General features: G+C 42.5%; 1 protein-coding gene across 1 annotated transcript in view; it reads right to left on the bottom strand.

Annotated features, from left to right (window-relative positions):
* ITGA4 (integrin subunit alpha 4) overlaps nucleotides 1-17,314 on the bottom strand; it is a 75,202-nt gene extending 57,888 nt beyond the window's left edge. Inside the window, exons 1-3 of the mRNA XM_026492400.4 lie at nucleotides 16,819-17,314; nucleotides 16,336-16,457; nucleotides 51-157 (exon numbers count right to left, since the gene is read on the bottom strand). Coding sequence (XP_026348185.1) covers nucleotides 51-157; nucleotides 16,336-16,457; nucleotides 16,819-17,015 — 426 coding nt within the window. The 5' untranslated portion in view covers nucleotides 17,016-17,314. The remainder of the gene's footprint in view (nucleotides 1-50; nucleotides 158-16,335; nucleotides 16,458-16,818) is intronic.
* Between the last annotated feature and the right edge of the window lie 207 nt (nucleotides 17,315-17,521).

Here is a 17,521-nt window from a genome sequence, read left to right as displayed (position 1 = left end):
CAGAATATCCGAATCCACGATGTATCAGTGGACTAACCCTAGTAACCTACCACGATGGATCCATTTTCCCCCGGCTGTCTGGAAAGCGTGACCCCCAGCCACTGATTGTCTCTTTCTTCCAGACAGGTCTTTCCACAAGGTTCTCCATGAGGGCTACCTACAGCATTTGAAAATAATGGTCTCATTAGTTATCTTGAAACCATGCTATTCTAGGGCAGTAGAGAAAATAAACTCGCTTATCCCAGGCTTTCTCCTTCAGCCACGTACAAAGTGCCCTTGACTCCGGATCCCCTGTCAGCTCATACTCGGCGAACAGTAGGGGGGTAACGCTGTGCAACACAACTGTTCTCTCACCAAGTGGTTTGTGTTTGTAGAAATGACCTCTGCCAGGTAACACCATGAGGAGATGGGTAACCAACATGACTGGGGGGAAGCAGGTAGCAGGAGACCAGTTTGAACCAACACGGGCCACGGGCTGTGAGGTTGCAACGGCAAGGGTGTCATCTGTGGCAAAGAACCTGCACCTTCGCTTTGATCATGTGTCTAGTGTTACAGGCAACACGACCAGAGCACTTTTGTAAGACATTTCTTGCGTGGAGACTTTAGGGGAAAAAAAAAAGAGCAATATGGTCCTCAGTGCTTAAGTCACAGTTTCTAGAAGCTGGAAGGGGACAATCGAGCACACAGAAAGTCACTGTGTCTAGTTAGCATATTAATAATGCCTAGCATTTAAGACACTCTGCCCTATGATTTACATTTAGTTTATTGTGACTATTTTGAACAAAATAAAGAAGACCTGAAAAAAACAGATTATTTCAGCAGTAAATAAAACACATCAAAAAGCACTTTGGCAAATGCATGAAGAACCAGAAAGCCAAACAGAAGTACAGTATTTCTCCGGGGCAGTAGAGCGCTTCTAAACTATAGGAGAAAACGTGATCTTCCCAATTTTTTTTTTTGTTTTGTTTTGTTAGAGCGACTTTTTTGCTTTCTAGCTGGGATCCCATTAACGTGATTTCAAGTAAGTGTTTTGGGGGAGTGTAAGATGCAGCATCTTAAGAATCCTTTTGCTGACTTTATCCCCACCCCCTTCAACTGCCCTGTGACAGTTCCATTCCATCTGAGCTTAATTCCGAAGGTAATTACATTTGCATCAGGCTGACTGGATAAGGATGTGGAACTTGGGTTTACTGAATTTTGAACCCATCACTGGTAACATGTTGTCATACGTTTATAGTGACCATTCTCTAAATCATTAGGCACCCTGTCCCCTAGAACCTTGACCTCTAGATAAAGCTTCCTGGGCAAACTCATAATTTATGCCTACGTAAATAAGGCTAATATTTTGGAAGTTCAATGAGTTGCAGTAAATGTCCTGGGCAGGAGAAATTTTGTTTTAAGGAGAATAGAAAGAGGTTTTGTGTATACATTTGTTCTCCAAAATGTTGTTCAGGATGAACAGTGAAACCCTTCAACACAGCCGAGTTGAACAAAGTTCCCTAGCGGCTTCCCTGAAGATTGATTCAGTAGGTCCAGGTGAGGCCCAGACCTCCCCAAGTGATTCTCGGGCCTGGGACCTTGTTACAATAGAACCTGGAGAAGGTTCTTCTGGCCAGGTTTCTTAGAGAATAGGAACTACTGCCACCTATTGGTAGCAGCTGCCGGGAGCACTTGAGAACAAGGAAGGCGAGGTCTGAAAAGAATGCTGGGGTTGACAAGCAACATCAACGTGGAAGAAGAGTTTGCTACAGCCCAAACCGTGATAAAAGGTGGTCCAGGTAGAAACATAACGCTTCTTTGTTAAAATTAACAACGGGGGCGCCTGGGTGGCTCAGTCAGTGAAGCGTCTGCCTTGGGCTCAGGTCATGATCTCAGGGTCCTGGGACCAAGCCCCACACCGGGCACCCTGCTCAGCGGAGGGTAAGGTCTAACACAGAATTGTTACTGTGGTTACAGGATGCCAACATAAGTGAAGGAAAGTGAAAGAGAGAGACAAACACAAAATTTTAACTTTCACTGTGATGTAATTTTCAGTTTGACTTTTCACCAAAACTGCCATTTATTTTTACTAATGTCAAAACGGATAAATGGTGGACCGTCTACCCGAGGGTGAAATTCCAACTATTTACAATAGACACTTCAATAAAATATCTTCTTGGAAAACACCTAAGTCTTTCTAAAATTATTGTCCCTCAGTTAACTAAGGCAACTGAGCAAGAGGAGAAGAGAGTTAAGGTTAAGAGAGAAAGGAGGTCACAAATAACACCTTAGCGCTATTCAAATGTGGCGTATTTCACGGGCGCCTTCGTCATGATGACACGGTTGACTATACCCAATATTTAGAAATGAATTTACTGTTCTGGAGGTGCCACCCTGAAGTTAAATATAGAGCCACAAAATACCATGTAAACTGCTTGATGGCAATGGCCAAAAAGTTTTTATGTGAATTGTTATTGCCGGTTTCTTAACTGAGCTCTTTTAGTCGTAAATTTAAGATGAAAACCAGAGAAACTGGTGTTAGGCAGTTTTCTGGGGCTGTAGATGATTCCCCATTACGTTAGCAACACCACGTGACACCACGGAAACTTCACTGCTCAGAGCCTCATCCACTGTAGCCAAACGACTCATGTTCCTAGCTTCTCAAGCTCACTACCTTCACGTGTTTTTCTCTCCATGTCTGTGTCTGCGAAGCTCTCAGATCTCTGGGACTTACAGGAATCACCCCCTCCTCCCCGCCAGCTGCAGCTCAGGCCTTGGACCTGAATGACACTGCCCCCTTTCCTGGTCCTTCAGCTTACAGATCATAGGACTTTGCCTGCTAAGGGAAGGAACCAATTCCTGTAATAAATCTCCTCCTATTTATCTACCCATCTACTACCCACCCACCCCACTGGCTCTGTTTCTCTGGTGAAGTCGAACACAGCTACCACATTCATTGATTCACAACTATCCTACTTTTAAGACTTCATAATAGCCTGATTCATCGTGGCCAGTACTCCATCACGTTCATTTTTATCCCCCCCTCAACACAAAGCCCAGAAATGTGTGCTGATAAGGGTCAGTAAGTTAAACAGTCCAAAACTTCAATTTTGATTGGACTAAGTTTCTATTTGTGTTTTTTTGTCTTAATTTAAAGTGTGCACAAAAGGAAGCGTGCACAGGCAAAAAGAAATTTCTCAAAAACAAAGCCATGAAACGACCATTTTTCCACATGAGAAATAAAAACAAATTCGAATAAATTGGTGCACAAACACAGACTCACGTTGATAGGGTTTCTCCTTCCCACGTCCTGACACTACTTTCGCCACAGAGACAGCACCCAACAGCGACGGTGATACCTGGGTGCTTTCAACACTGATCTCAAGACTTTCAGTTCAAAGAAGAGCCTGGAAGTCACCACTGCTGGTCTGGGGCTTTACTTAATTTCGAGGAACTTCTTGGCCTTTGCTTCTGCAGGGCTTGCAGAATCCTGTCGGAGACGTAAACCCTTCGCCTCATCAGCTTAGGCTCAAGGCCGTCTTTAGAGCTTTCCCTTAACCTTGCTTGCCCGAGGTCACGCCTCTAGAACGCGTGGTTCTCAGCCATTAGGATCACGTGGGGGAGTTTGTAACAAGTACCAACACCGGTTTCCATTTCTGGAGGCTCAGTCTGGATTAAGACCCAGACGTAAGGATTTGTTGAAAAAGCTCCCTGGCCAGGTGTCATGTGCAGTTGAACTCGTGCTCTGCAATGTAAACGGTCATGCCTTCTCCTGTATTCCATCATCTTCAAAAATACTCCATTTTCAAAATAATTGTAATACCTTTTTGTCCCCCTTGGTTTCAGCTAGATATCAAAATAGGATAAGAAATTGTAAAGTAAGCAAACTTTCTTCATGTAGAAATACAGGATTTCTAATGTGGTCAGAAATGATTATTATCATAACTGTCATGAGAAAGTTAATTCTCATGAATTTCCCTGACAGGACATCATAAATAAACTCAGATTATCTTTATATTTTATCCAATGTCATACTGAAATGATTTATAATCTGGTTTTCAATTCAGCTCATACATTTCTAATCAAAACTCTTGGTAAATCAAATCAGCTTCATAATTGAAAAAATACTTTACATGGTTTAACAGAAAAGAGGTCAGCAGAAACTGACATGGGATCATCTGCCATGCTTTTATACAACTAGAATGACTAATCTTAGCACAGCTGAATCCATTTTCCCAGTAGATATTAAACATACAAAGCCACATAAAACCATATTCTTTATTCTAAAAATTAGGCCCACTTTTCCTTTTCCTTTTTTTTTTTTCATTTGGGAAGGAACATACAAGATGTATGCTTTTACTTCAGTTTTTTATTTCTGTCTATGGATTTTGTATCAGTCCGTACACATGTGTATAAACGTGAATGAGCAGCTCATTTTGTCAGATGACTATAAAGGCCGTCGGGACAAAGCCAGTTAGGTCCGTTCTTCTCCATCCCTGTTTTGTTGTTATTCACATCAGCTTTAGTGTCATTGCTGCGAGTGCCAACGTAGACAGAGACTACGGAAGCCTAGATACTCACTCTTGAATGTCACCTCCATGACGGCAGACGGCCTGCTTCCTTGACTGCAGCACTCGCACGGCGCAGAACGGACGTTACGTACAATAGGCAGGAACGAAACACATATCTGCTGGGGGAGGGGATTCTGTAACACACGGACCCTCACAAAAATCCTTTATGAGGATATGTCTGCGAAATTTTCAGCAAACTCTCAGGAATTTGAGCTTTGGAGAGGTCTTCTTCCTTCACTATTATTTGTCTCTACTTCTCCAAAATATTATCCCCTTCAGTTTTAAGATAGTAACAGATGGTCTGAAGGGAAACACCATTTGCAGGTTTGAAGATCTTTACAGAGTGTGATCTGGGGGTAGGACGATTTAAGACGGAGAATCAGCTGGCGCCCGCAGGAGGGGCCTCCGTCAGAGGGTTTCTGCGAGGATCGTGTGGAGTAAATGCGATACCCGTGGAGCGCTTGGGCCAGAGCCTAGCAGAGGAAGCAGGCAAATGTTCGTCGATGTTGACATTATTATTATTTTAAGGATTAAGCTAAACATGATTAAACTGCACATATGGCGTGTCATATATCCTCCTCCGTGAAGTATTTGTGGCCCATCACAGCCAGGCCTCATCACTCCCGTGTAAGTCTTCTAATTTTCACAGCAGCAGCAGGGGACTGTTATCCATCCCATTTTACAGAGAAGAGAATTGAATCTGAAGGAAGTAAAGTAACTTCCTTGAATCCAGGGGGCTGATAAATGAAAAGGGTTAGAATGAAACATCAACGGCGTGTCAGAAATCGAACACCTCTGTTACTCGCCACTACTCTGTTGCATATACGACAGAACTCGATGACAATTTCAGAGGTCTGAATGACCTGAAATCAATTTCACTTTCTAAATCTTTTGTTTCACCTTAAAATGTGTAAAATATCACAAATCTGCCCACAGACTGTTCAGTCAACTTTCTCGTGCTCAAGAAAGATGTCACTTACTTAGTCCCTCTCTTGTCCTGCCCTTTTCCTCAATTTAGATCGGTTCTCGGTATTTTGGCATTTCCACTGAGGAAGGCCCAAGGGGAAAGGCCAGACTCCGCGTCCTTCTTCCTACAACTTGCTGACAGCTTGAGTGAAACATTTTGTGGGTACGGGAGCCTGGGACTTTTGGATGCAATGACATGTTTGGTTAATTTACCCGCGTCATGGTGCTTTGGCTTCCCCGTCGGGTCAGACATTTGACTGGGGCTCTCAGTCTGACTTTCTAGCTACTAAAACAACATACACACTTATCTGATCTTTCAGAAACATGATGAAATTTAAAGTTGCAGAAAAAGAGTGAGAGCCCTTCCTCCACCGATTCCCTTTTTTAAGTTGAAGTTCTCTTCCGTTGAATGAGTCCTATATAGTTCAAATTTTTCTTAAATAATCCTGAGACCTAGATGAACACTGTTCTATGTTCTATAAAGAGTCATTTATTCAGGATATCTTTATTTGTAGAAGCAATAATTCCCGAGTACAAATAATGGCACAATTCCTTCCTCTACCTAAATTCAGAATATTAGAAAAACAAATGGGATTAAAAGTGAAAATTCAATTCAACTATGAAGATTATCATAGATGCCATAACCTCAGGGTTATGAGGATCACAGAAAATGTGCCCTTGTGCCTATAAGCCTTCCTGGCACCTAGTAGGTGTTCATTAAACGGGAAATGTTTGCGCCGCAGCATCCCCGCGTTGTGTTGCTTTAGACTGCACCAGCAGAGGGCGCTCACGGCACTGCGAGATTTGGTCAGCCGGTCTTCAGCCCTTTCGGCCAAGCTGACCCCTTCTTATGGTTTTTCTTTTCTTTCTTTTTTTTTTTAAATATTTTTTTATTATATTATTTTAGTCACCATACAGTACATCCCTGGTTTTTGATGTAAAGTTCAATGATTCATTAGTTGCGTATAACGCCCAGTGCACCATGCAATACGTGCCCTCCTTACTACCCATCACCAGCCTATCCCATTCCCCCACACCCCTGCCCTCTGAAGCCCGCAGTTAGTTTTTCTGATCGAATTCTAATTACTATTAAATCCATCATGTTCACTATATTAACCTATGTACTTTTCCCACATACCTAAATAAAACATGGTGGTGATATTTCTAAAAGATAACAGCGATGTTTATGAATTCAACAGCAATAACAATAATTCCAGGTCATGAAAAGTAAAATGCCAAATTTTGGAGATGACAGGACATGAGAATACTGAACTTCGAAGACCATTTCCTCCAGCTTGTCTGGAGTCAAGATCTCAAAGTAAGCACAAAAGGGTCAAAATATTGAAATAAACATCAGAATTAGAAACAAAACTCAAAGTATTTTCTTTCTGGAAGAACATGTATTCACATGTCATATTCTCAGGCTTCCTTGTCCAGATGTGATAATGGCTAATAATCACTCCCAGTGTAGGTGAGAAACAGCTCACAGATCCACAGGCCTGAAAAAGCCGGCCGTTTCAGTCCTCTGTTCCATTTTATTTTATATCCCTTTTTTACTTTCTATTTTTATTTTATTTTACTTTATATGTATTCAGAAAGAGTTCACCACAGAGGTAGATGTCCCCAGGCAGAAGAGCCAAGTTTTAGGGCTGCAATTTTATAAATCAGGGTTGATCCTGAATCATCACTAGACCTCAAAATTCTACAAAACCAGGTCACTTGTGAGCTTAATTCTGGGTTATGGTTCTTGTCCACGGACATTAGGCCCCAACTTCTTCAAATTCCTACAGAAAACCGAAACGTCTTTTCACTAACTACAACGTAGCACAACTGACACATTTGGTGAACATAATTTAAAGAGAGACCACTGTCTTAACAATAATAACTAATATTTATTACATGCTTCCTACGTACCCAAGCACACTTTTAATACCATGTAAACATATATATTAACTCCTTTAATTTTCATGACATCCCTATGAGCAGATATTATCATAATCCAAATTTTACAGATGGAGAAGCTGAAACAAAGGGAGGTTAAGCATCTTGCCCAAAGTTACACCTCTAATAAGTGGGGAACGATTCAGGTAGACACTGTCAACCGCCACCCTATACTACCTACAATGGTGGCTATTTCCCTGTGAGGCAGGGAAAGAAGACAAATACTGACATTGTTTACAAACCTACACAAATCCGATTTCTATGATAACCTACTCTTATAACACTAATTTCCAACATTAGAAAACAAAGAAAGAAAATTCTCTACTTCCATGGTTTTCAGTTAATCTCTTGGATTTACAGATTCATTTGAATAACTATCACTAATAGATGAGTGTCTTTGAAACAACAATACAAAAATGTAAACTGAAAGAAAAAAAACAACCCTCTAGGGAAATATGCTCTCAATGGTAGGTGGTCAATATTGAAGCACGCTGCGTGGTTTTGGAAGTTACAAGGTAGGATGGAAGAGGTCAGGAAATGCGAAGTATGAAGTATGTGAGAGAAATAAGGGTTAGTCAGGACCTCCATGGCATTATCCTATACAGGGTCAGACTGAGATGAGGAGTTACAGACATCAGAGGACATGTCTCTGTCCAAAGTTTAAGGATGGGATAGGATGTTAGACAATGATCTGCAGACAAAATAATGACACCATAAAGAATACTAAAAAACTTTCACAAGACAACAAGAATGGTATCTGGTGAGGCAGACCTAGAACGATTTCACAAACATAGGGTATACATTGAAAGAATCTTCAACACAGGGTATTATTTTTAAAGGACATGCCTAATCCATTTCGTACAATATTTCCTATAAAAGAGGTCTGATGACTAAGTCCACATGCTTACTATTTCTGAACATATTCATTGTGAATTATAGAATTTCAAATAATTTATATGAAAAAGATTCCCTCCCCCATTGTTTTAATTTTGGGGGGCATCAGAACAAACACACTGCATTATTGAACACTTGTAAGTCCACTTCCATGTTCTAATTTGATGTTTTCAGCTGTCTTAAAATTAAAAAAAAAAATCTCTGTTTTTAAAGATGGTCAGTTCCAAGCTCCCTGTCCCAGAAGGGGGTATTATCATTTAGATTGCCTGGTATGAGCAAGCAGAATCTTTGGAACCCGGGGCTGGCCCAGACCTCTGGAAATGATGCTGACGTGTACAACAGAGGAATCACTCAAATCTGAGAAATGCATCCATCCCTTTTGCATGTATTGAGCTTTTTACTATATGCTCATCAAAAGTGGCCAGAACACGCTCACGACTCAGGTGTCTGCTCTTCCAGGAAACCTTCTCTCATCATTCAAACAATTTCTTCTCCCCCACTGTGTCTCTATCATGTTTAACACATATTCTCATCATTGATGATCCAATGTTTACCTGTCTCTATTGTCATCTAGAGTGAGTTCTTTGAGGGCTTCAGCCATGTCTTACTCAACTTTCTATTCCTACTACCTAGCATAAGTAAACAATAAAATGTATTTAATTAATGAAGGAAGAACCCAGATAAAAGAGTTGTTGACACCTGCTACCAGTATTTTCTTACTCCTTACTTCTCCTCAACCCTCTATAGTCTCTGGCCTTGCCACTAAAACTGGTCTTACTAAGGTTTCTCATGAACTGTACTAAGTTCTTACACCTTGCTTGACCTCTTGGCAACTTTTGATACTGCCAACCACTTATCTCTTCTCACGATCTCTCATCCTTTGACTTCGGTAATGCCACACTGATCAGATCTCCTTGCAACCTCTTTAGCTTCTCCTCAGTAATTTTTTCAGGCTCCTCTTTTCTTCTCCAGTCATTCTCAACCATGGATGAATACTGGTATCATCTGGGGAACTTTGGAAACCCTAATGCCCTACTAAGGGTTCTGTATTCAATTTCATTGTGTGTGGGGAGGGGGGGGGATTGGGGGGAATGGTTTCCACCCCAACAAGCAATTCTCTGACACTAGCTGGGTGCCCTACAATTCAGCTCAATTCTGACACTATCTGGTGATAGCATCAGATCCCACAGGTTAAGGACTTAGTCCTACAAAATGTCCCACCCCAATACACATACACCTACACAAACACACTTCAGATGCCAATCAAAAGTCCAGATTGTCACCTACTCTTCTAACCAACTACCATCAGAAGTTCCAACTATCCCGTCCCTGGGTTTGATTAATTTGCTAGAGCACGTCACAGAATTCAGAGAGGCATGTTACTTCCTAGATTACTAATTTACTGTAGAAGGATATAAGTCAGGAACAACCAGAAGGGAGAGAGGCACAGGGTAAGGCACGGGGAAAGGGACGCAGCTTCCACTTTCTCTCAGCATTCCACTCTTCCCCGAATCCCCATGTGTTCACCAAGCCAGAAGATCTCCCCGCCCTGTCCTTTAGGGTTTTTACAGCACCTTCTTTACATAGACATGACTAATGAAATCATTGGCCATTGGTGATTAATTCCACATCCATGCCCTCTCTCCATCCTGGAAGTTAGGGGTGGGACGGAAAGTCCCAACCCTCCAATCCCAAGTTTGGCTTCACTGGTAACCAGTCCCCATCCTTACATGGGGTCCAGGAGCCACCTCACTCACAAAAGACACTTTTGTAGCTCTCTTCATTTAAAATTTCCAAGTTTTAGGAACTCTGTGCCAAAAACAGGGAATAAGACCAAATGATATTTCTTACTATAAATCACAATGTCACACCTACCTAGACCCACTTGCAGAGATTTCATTCATTTAGGATGTACCCAGGTATTATTTTCTTTAAGATTGTATTTCTTTATTTGAGAGAGAGAGAGCGTGCATGAGTGGGGGGAGGGGCAGGGGAAGAGGGGGAGAAACAGTCCCCCCACCGAGCAGGGAGCCCAGGACCCTACGATCATAACCCAGAGCCAAACACAGATTCTTAACTGACTGAGCCATCCAGGTGCCTGAGCACTGGTGTGTTTTTGTTTTTGTTTTTGTTTTTGTTTTGAAGATTTTATTTATTTGTCAGAGAGACAGAGCAGGCACAAGCAGGGGGAGCAGCAAGAAGTAGGTTCTCTGCTGAGCAAGGAGCCTGATGTGGGACTTGATCCCAGGACCCTGGGATCATGACCTGAGCCGAAGACAGACACTGAACGGACTGAGCCACCCACGCATCCCCTGAGCACTGGTATTCTTAAAGCTCTGCAGGAAAATCTCATTTGCAGCCAGAATTGAGCAACTCTGTTCTAGCCACTTCTCAAATAGTAGGAATCCTCTGGGATCTCTCCTGAACCCTCTGATCAGCCTAGAGAGCTTCTAAGTTAAACTCATTAACTCCTATGGCTTTGATTGGCCTCTCCGTCCACCGCAGCCAACTCTGCAAATTGCCGCTGGAGACCCCTCCTGCCCACCAGACCCATGCACCCAACGCACCCTAGATATTTATTTCCCTGTCTTCTGTGGACAGCACAATCGTCCATCCGATGGCCCGAGTCAGAACCCTGGGTGACATCTTTGAAACCTTCTTCCCTTTCATCTCTCTCATTTAATAATTACCAAGACCTGTTGCGTCTGGCTTCCAACTAACTGTAGAACATCTGTTTTGCTTCATTCCTGCTGCCACTGTCTTAGTACAAGCACTTATCCAAGTAGCCTAAAAAGTAGCAAAATCTTAAAATTGTTTCACTACCTTCAGCCTTGACTCGTTCACTCCAAAGCATTCACTACCCTGCAACCAGAAGTATCTAAAACACAAATCTGATCACAGCACTCCCCAGCATTAATAACCTCCAGAAAATTCATACTCCTTAACCAGAGCTCACAAAGTTGTACAAAATTAATCCCTGCTTAGCTCTCCAACCTACCATCCACTTCACACTCCACAGTCCAATTGTATGAATTATTCTTTCATTTCAAAGATGCCAATGCTCTGAAAGACCTGGGTCATCACACACATTGTTTGCTCTGTCTGGCACCCTTTCCCATAAACCTCCTTCTCCAGCTAACTGCTGATTTTTATTCAGTTCTCCACTTGAACATCAATTACCCAGGAAGTCATCACCTGATTTTCCTAATTAGATTAGATCTCACCATACTTTTCCTATAATAACCTGTCCTAACCTCCCTCGGTGCAAGGACCATGTTTCTTTCCTACATCCAAGTTCTGGCCCTTTGGCACCCCTTAGTAAATGAATGAATGAATAAATGACCCACATGTAAAACAGATTGCCATATCTGGCTCTAGAACTCTTACTGAGGGGAGATATTCGTAGTCATTAAGAACATTACTCAGTGATCAAGTAAACTTAAGGCAAAAATGAAATGCATTTAGAAAACCTCAGCTCTCAAATTAGATGGAAAACATTCTTTTAGAGATGGAGTCTGGGAAATTGCTGGAAATCAGGAAACTTAATTCTCTTAACATGATAGTTTATTAATGAAGCTCTCTGTCTTGATTTTCTGCATAATTAGAACTTATGTTCAGGGACAATTTTTCAAAATGACCAGTCTGTATCAGTCTCAACTTCATAAGGTACAATTTAAAGAGTATTGCAAATGAGAAAGAAAAGTTATCAAGAACATTTTGAAGTTTCAACAGTGTGAGGTTTGCCTTTTAATGTTAAGCTAATAATTCCTGCAAATCAGGCAGAAGTGAGAATGAGGTCATCATTCATTTAATGATGCAATGCTAATTAACCTTTTCCAAATAGGTTATTTAGTATTACCCTGGAGGTTGGCTAGAGTGATATTTCTAGAAAGAAATCTGAAGGGGAATAATGATGACCAACTTGTGATGGATCCTTGTTCTTTCCAGTAAAGAAAAGAGAGGCACAAGCAAGAACCTTAAAGGTCTAGTAATTACGCAGCACTTGGTCTAGAAAAGAAAAGTGAAAGTCCTATTCATTTATGCACAGACACTGGAAAGCACCTGTTAAATAGTTAGTGTTTTTCATGCAGGGAAATTATATTTCTCTAGAGCAGTGCTGTCCAGTAGAAATTATAATACAAGCCACATATGAAATGTCTAATTTCATAGTAGTCACATTACAAAAGTAAAAGAAATAAAATTAATTTTAAAAATATACTTTATTTAACCTGACACATCCAAAATATTATCATTTAGATATGTAATCAGTATTTATTTTAAAATATTTATTTTGACATATAATATCTAAAAAATTAAAGAGATGTTTTATATTCTGTTTTTTGCACTAAGTCTTTGAAATCCAGCATTAATTAACATTACAGCATCTCTCACTGCAAACTAGCTACATTTCATGTGCTCAATAGCCACATGTGGCTCCTGGGCAGTGTAACCATGTAACTTTAGACTCTATTACCCAGATATGTGTGTGTGTGTGTGTGTGTGTGTGTGTGTGTGTAGCATGCGTATAATGCTATTAGCAGTGACTCCAAAGTAATAAAAAGATCTGGAATGTCTTTAGAATGACCTAATAAGGACAGTCTTTTTAGTATAATTTTATAATCATTTATGTATTTTATTATGTTCTAATTCTTTGAATATTGGTAATCCATGGAAAGTCTATGACTCCATATGGTAATGGAGTCATTATTTTTAATGCCTTAATTTAGCAACCACGTGTGATCAAAGTTTCCTTTAGAAAGGCCTCAGCAAGAATAAAGAATGCCCGAGTGGAAAAGCAACTGGACATGTGAAATCACTATGGCCTCCTCAGACACAACGTGTTCGGGAACAAGTCTGGGCTCAGACCTTCCTGATGGGGAACCCACCTTCCTTTGGTTCATAGAAGGAAGTACCAAAGAATGAGAGGAGAGACACTTTGGCAGGCAGGGAGGTGGGGGCAGCCTGTCTGCATGCAGGACGAAAACACCTCTTCTAAAGTCAAGTCACTTCATTAAAAGGGGTATCTTACTCTCAACACCTTACCCCCTGAACGTTCTAGATAAATGGGCATCTGTTGCTCACTTCTGATTATGGCTCCAGTGAATATGCCACAGCGTGTGACAACATTATCCAGGGGTGATGGCATGCAATGGGAGGGTACTGATCTCCTCTCTCGAGGGAGGAGTCCATCTGAGTCAAACTTTGATGTGAAATTCTAACTGAGACCTAAAGACCAGTCTGCGTGCATAGTACTTAACGTACTAGGAGATGGGCACCATTTTACAATATCTTCCAACTTCATCTCCTTGACAGCAAGTTAAGCCATTCCAAATGAAAGAAAACACCTTACTGACATGGCAATCATAGCTCAATGTTTAGTTACTACCATAAGATTTTTCCAGGGGGTTCAACAAGGAAATGTTTTTCACCATGTTTCATCTCAACTGTTACCTTTTACTTTATACATTTAACTTTTTGTTTAGTTTAATTGTCCCTATTTATTAGCCTCCACCTGACTATAGCAGATAACGTACAGATACAGTTTTAAGTCGAACACAGGGATAAAAAGAAATAAATGAATACTTCTTAAATGTCTATTATATGTCAGGTATCGAGCTAAGCATTTCCTATACAGTATAGTTACCCCCATTTGAGACAGAATAACTGAAGCCGTTCTTATAATCTATAGAATTAGAATATTGTCTGTATCTGTAGTTACATATTTTTTTCTTGAAGATTTCTATAGAAAATATTACATAGCCCATAAATGTGATAATCCTTACATGTCTTTTATTACCAATTTATTATTTTTAGTGTTTCCTTTCTAGACTTCATCCCCAATCCCTTATTTTACAGCTTCAGGTTACTTCTGAGTTTGTTCTGAATAGAAGCACACCATTTCTTTATTGAAGGAATAGAAGACATATTGTTTAAAATGTTACATGAGAAACAACTTCAGTCAATTCTTTTGCAAATATTCCAAGCTATTACCACAGATGGGAGTATTTCAACTGACTGACCAGAAAACTTGTTTTTCTTTTTGCCTTTTATCTCAGTTAACACCTTCTTTTTTTTATTGACCAAAACTTTGAAACTTAAAAATGTCACTTGGCTTATCATTTCTAATTAATTCTCTTATTCATCAGTCAGGTTGATGACAATCAAACTTTCACTTTGCCTTTATTCATTTATCCATCCATTAAATCTTCACTTAATTCCTGTTTGTGGCACATGAATCATGTGCATATTTCTCTGAGGATATGTCTGTAGTCAATCCCCAAGCTCCACGTGCCCCCAAATTTAGGTTTTCCTTCCATTTTGACAGGCATTATTATCTCATATTGTGTGTGATATTATGACATGATCTTTCCAGTTAAACACAGACGTCTAGAAATAGATTCAGTGCCCTTCCAGACAGGAAGTAGGCGCTAAATACCAGTAGTTACAATGCCATGGATCAGGAAGCTGACAGGACAACAGAAATGAAACTTTTCCTTGCTGAGACTCTGTCAAGATCCTCTGGCAGATCAAGTTTGTCTCCCCTGCTCCCTAATTCTTCATCCCACAACTCTTTCATATCATGAAAATTATGCTTTGCAGTTTGTTCCAAATGGATAGGGCTATGGACGTTATGCCTTCCTAGTCTGCCTTCTGGGATGGAAGATACTTAATGAAACGCTAGCGCTGATCCCACATGCCACAGACAACTGCTAGACTTTTCTGGATGCTCTCTGAGTTCTGTGCACAACCTCTTTGAATTCGTTCTAAATGAGGGAAACCAGCTTTCCGGTTGGAGAAAAAGCAAAGACTACTATAAAAAGAAAAAGGGGCTAAAGATGCTGTAGCTTATCCCAAAGGTCTATTTATAGCAAAGATAAATGTGAAAGAAGTACCAATTGTAACCTTTTATTCACCATTTACAGATGATATATCATATTGGACTCCTCATTTAATTTTTTTGCACTGAAGATGCACAAAGGAAAGGAAAGGGCTTGGTCTTTGGAACCAAGCTGACTTGATTGAATTTGAGGTCCCATCTTTCCCTCATTAGCTGAGTAACTTCAGAAAAAGTACTTGCAACCCTCTGAGTCACAGAGTCCTCATGTGTAAAGTAGGAACAATGCCAACCATGACCCAGTGGTGCTTTGAGGGGGGAGAGGGGAAGCAACATATAAAGGAGTGTCTAACAGTGTTTAGAACAAGATAGGTCTAAATTAATATTAGTTCCCCTTTCTTACCCCACGTGTCTGTGCAAAACAACTTTGCTTTTGGTTTTGAAATGTGAACTTTCTCCCCCTCCCCCGATCAAAATACATTTTTTCAAGTTGTCACCTAAGAAGAGACATTAAGTAATGACCTCAAATAGAGGTATCCATTTAACATGAGAGTTTTGGGAGAGAAAAATTAACAATTATACCTTAGCCCTCATTTTAATTATAGTAACAGTGGAGATGCCAATTTTTCCTTGTGCTCTTCTTTTACATTTCATATTTTAAATAAAACTATAACATTTTCTTTTTTAGAAAGCCCTTAGGCTCAATGACAGGATATGGCGTCAATTCCAGCTGCTATTCCTGACCTGCTCCTTAGCCTGTCTTTAACAAGGCTGATAGGTCAAAGATGGGAATAAAATGCTTAAGCGATGGCCTATCTGGATCCTGTCTTTAATGTGCTGAGAGACTTTAAAATGTATTTTACATAAGGGGGAGAGAGGGAGAGGTGAAGAGAATGTATCCTAAGAAACTTTCCCGTCCATAGTTTTGCCCCGGTACTGCAACCATCCTTGTAATCAAAAGGGAGAAAAATGTTGATGGAAAGAAGGGAGTCACTTTTGTTTTAACAAGGTTAGAGGGTTTGGAGTTACGAGTGAAAATCGTTCATTTTAAACTAGAATAGGCAACAATGAGTTTTTCCAGGACTTGTATTAGTTCCCCCCTCCTCCCCCCCCCCCCCCCCGCCCGCCCCCATCCCAGACCCAACTCACCCAGCTGGAGCTGTTCGCAGTTCAGGTCTGGATTCTTTCCGATCTTGCATCTGTAAATCGCTCCGGGATTGACCACTGAAGCGTTGGCAAGCCAATTGGCCGTGGGCGCCCCCACTATGAGCCTACAGGGAGAAATGTGCACGTGCACGCAGACGTGAGCTGTGCTGCCCACTGAACTCCTGGTCTCCACAGATGCAGCTGGCAGCGGGGCCGCTCCCCCAAACCTCCTCATCCACCCACCACCTCGCGCACTCAACCCGCCACCCCCAACTCGCAGCTCCAGAGCCTTGCGCCGGAACGCACCCCAGGCGGGCCACCCCCACATCAGTTCGCTTCCCGAGCGGATCCAGCGAGCTGGCCGTCGCAGGGCTCCCCTTCTGGCTCCTCCAGAGGGAGGAAAGTTTGAACTGGGCAGGGAATCCCTGAGGCGCCGTTCCCTCGCGGCTCTCGGATGCCCAAAGCGCCCAGTGCCAGTCCACTCACCAGCGGTTCGCCCCGTGGCTGTGCAGCACCACCGAATAGCCGAACAGGGTGTTGGGGGGGCCCTGGTAGAGCAGCGCGCTCTCGGTGTCCACGTTGTAGGGGCGCCCAGTCGGGACCTCCAGGCACAGCAGCAGCAGCACTGCCTTCCAGACGACGGCCCCTCGGGGACCCGGCCCGCACCTCGCTTCCCTAGCCATGCGCTCTCGGAGGAGAACATTCAACACCGAACGGCCACTGTCCCAAAGTTGCGCGGGATGAGATGGTGGGCCAAGGGGAAGAGCGCCCCAGGAGAAGTGCAGCGTGTCCGGCGCCGGCGGGCGAGAGGGAAGGAGGGAGGGAGGGAGGGACCGAGGAAGGGAGGGGAAGTCAGGCCGCCGCGGGCGGAGCAATCGAGGTTGATCTGGGATGCGGCAAGCCACCGGGCCCCACGCCCCGCTTCTGCAGCCGGGAGCTGCGGGTGCTCGCGCGGTCCCGGGGCGCCGGCCTCTGGGTGGGGTCCCGGGCGTGGTGCGGAGCACAGGACCCGGCGCTGTCTCACCCCACGAGCGGCTGTAGGGGGCGCTGGGGGACCTCGGCTGCGCCCGACGCGCGTCCCGGCCGGGGCCTCCCAGCCCGCGGAGCGCGGGATGACTCTGGGTTCCTTGGCTTAGCAAGAAGGGAGCTGGAAGGGACACGGGACTTCGCCTTTTAACCGTGGTTGAGC

This window comes from Ursus arctos, unplaced genomic scaffold, assembly GCF_023065955.2.
Source record: "Ursus arctos isolate Adak ecotype North America unplaced genomic scaffold, UrsArc2.0 scaffold_1, whole genome shotgun sequence".
Taxonomy (NCBI): domain Eukaryota; kingdom Metazoa; phylum Chordata; class Mammalia; order Carnivora; family Ursidae; genus Ursus; species Ursus arctos.
The sequence above is the reverse complement of the archived record's forward strand: the minus strand, read 5'-3'. Positions and strand labels throughout refer to the sequence as shown.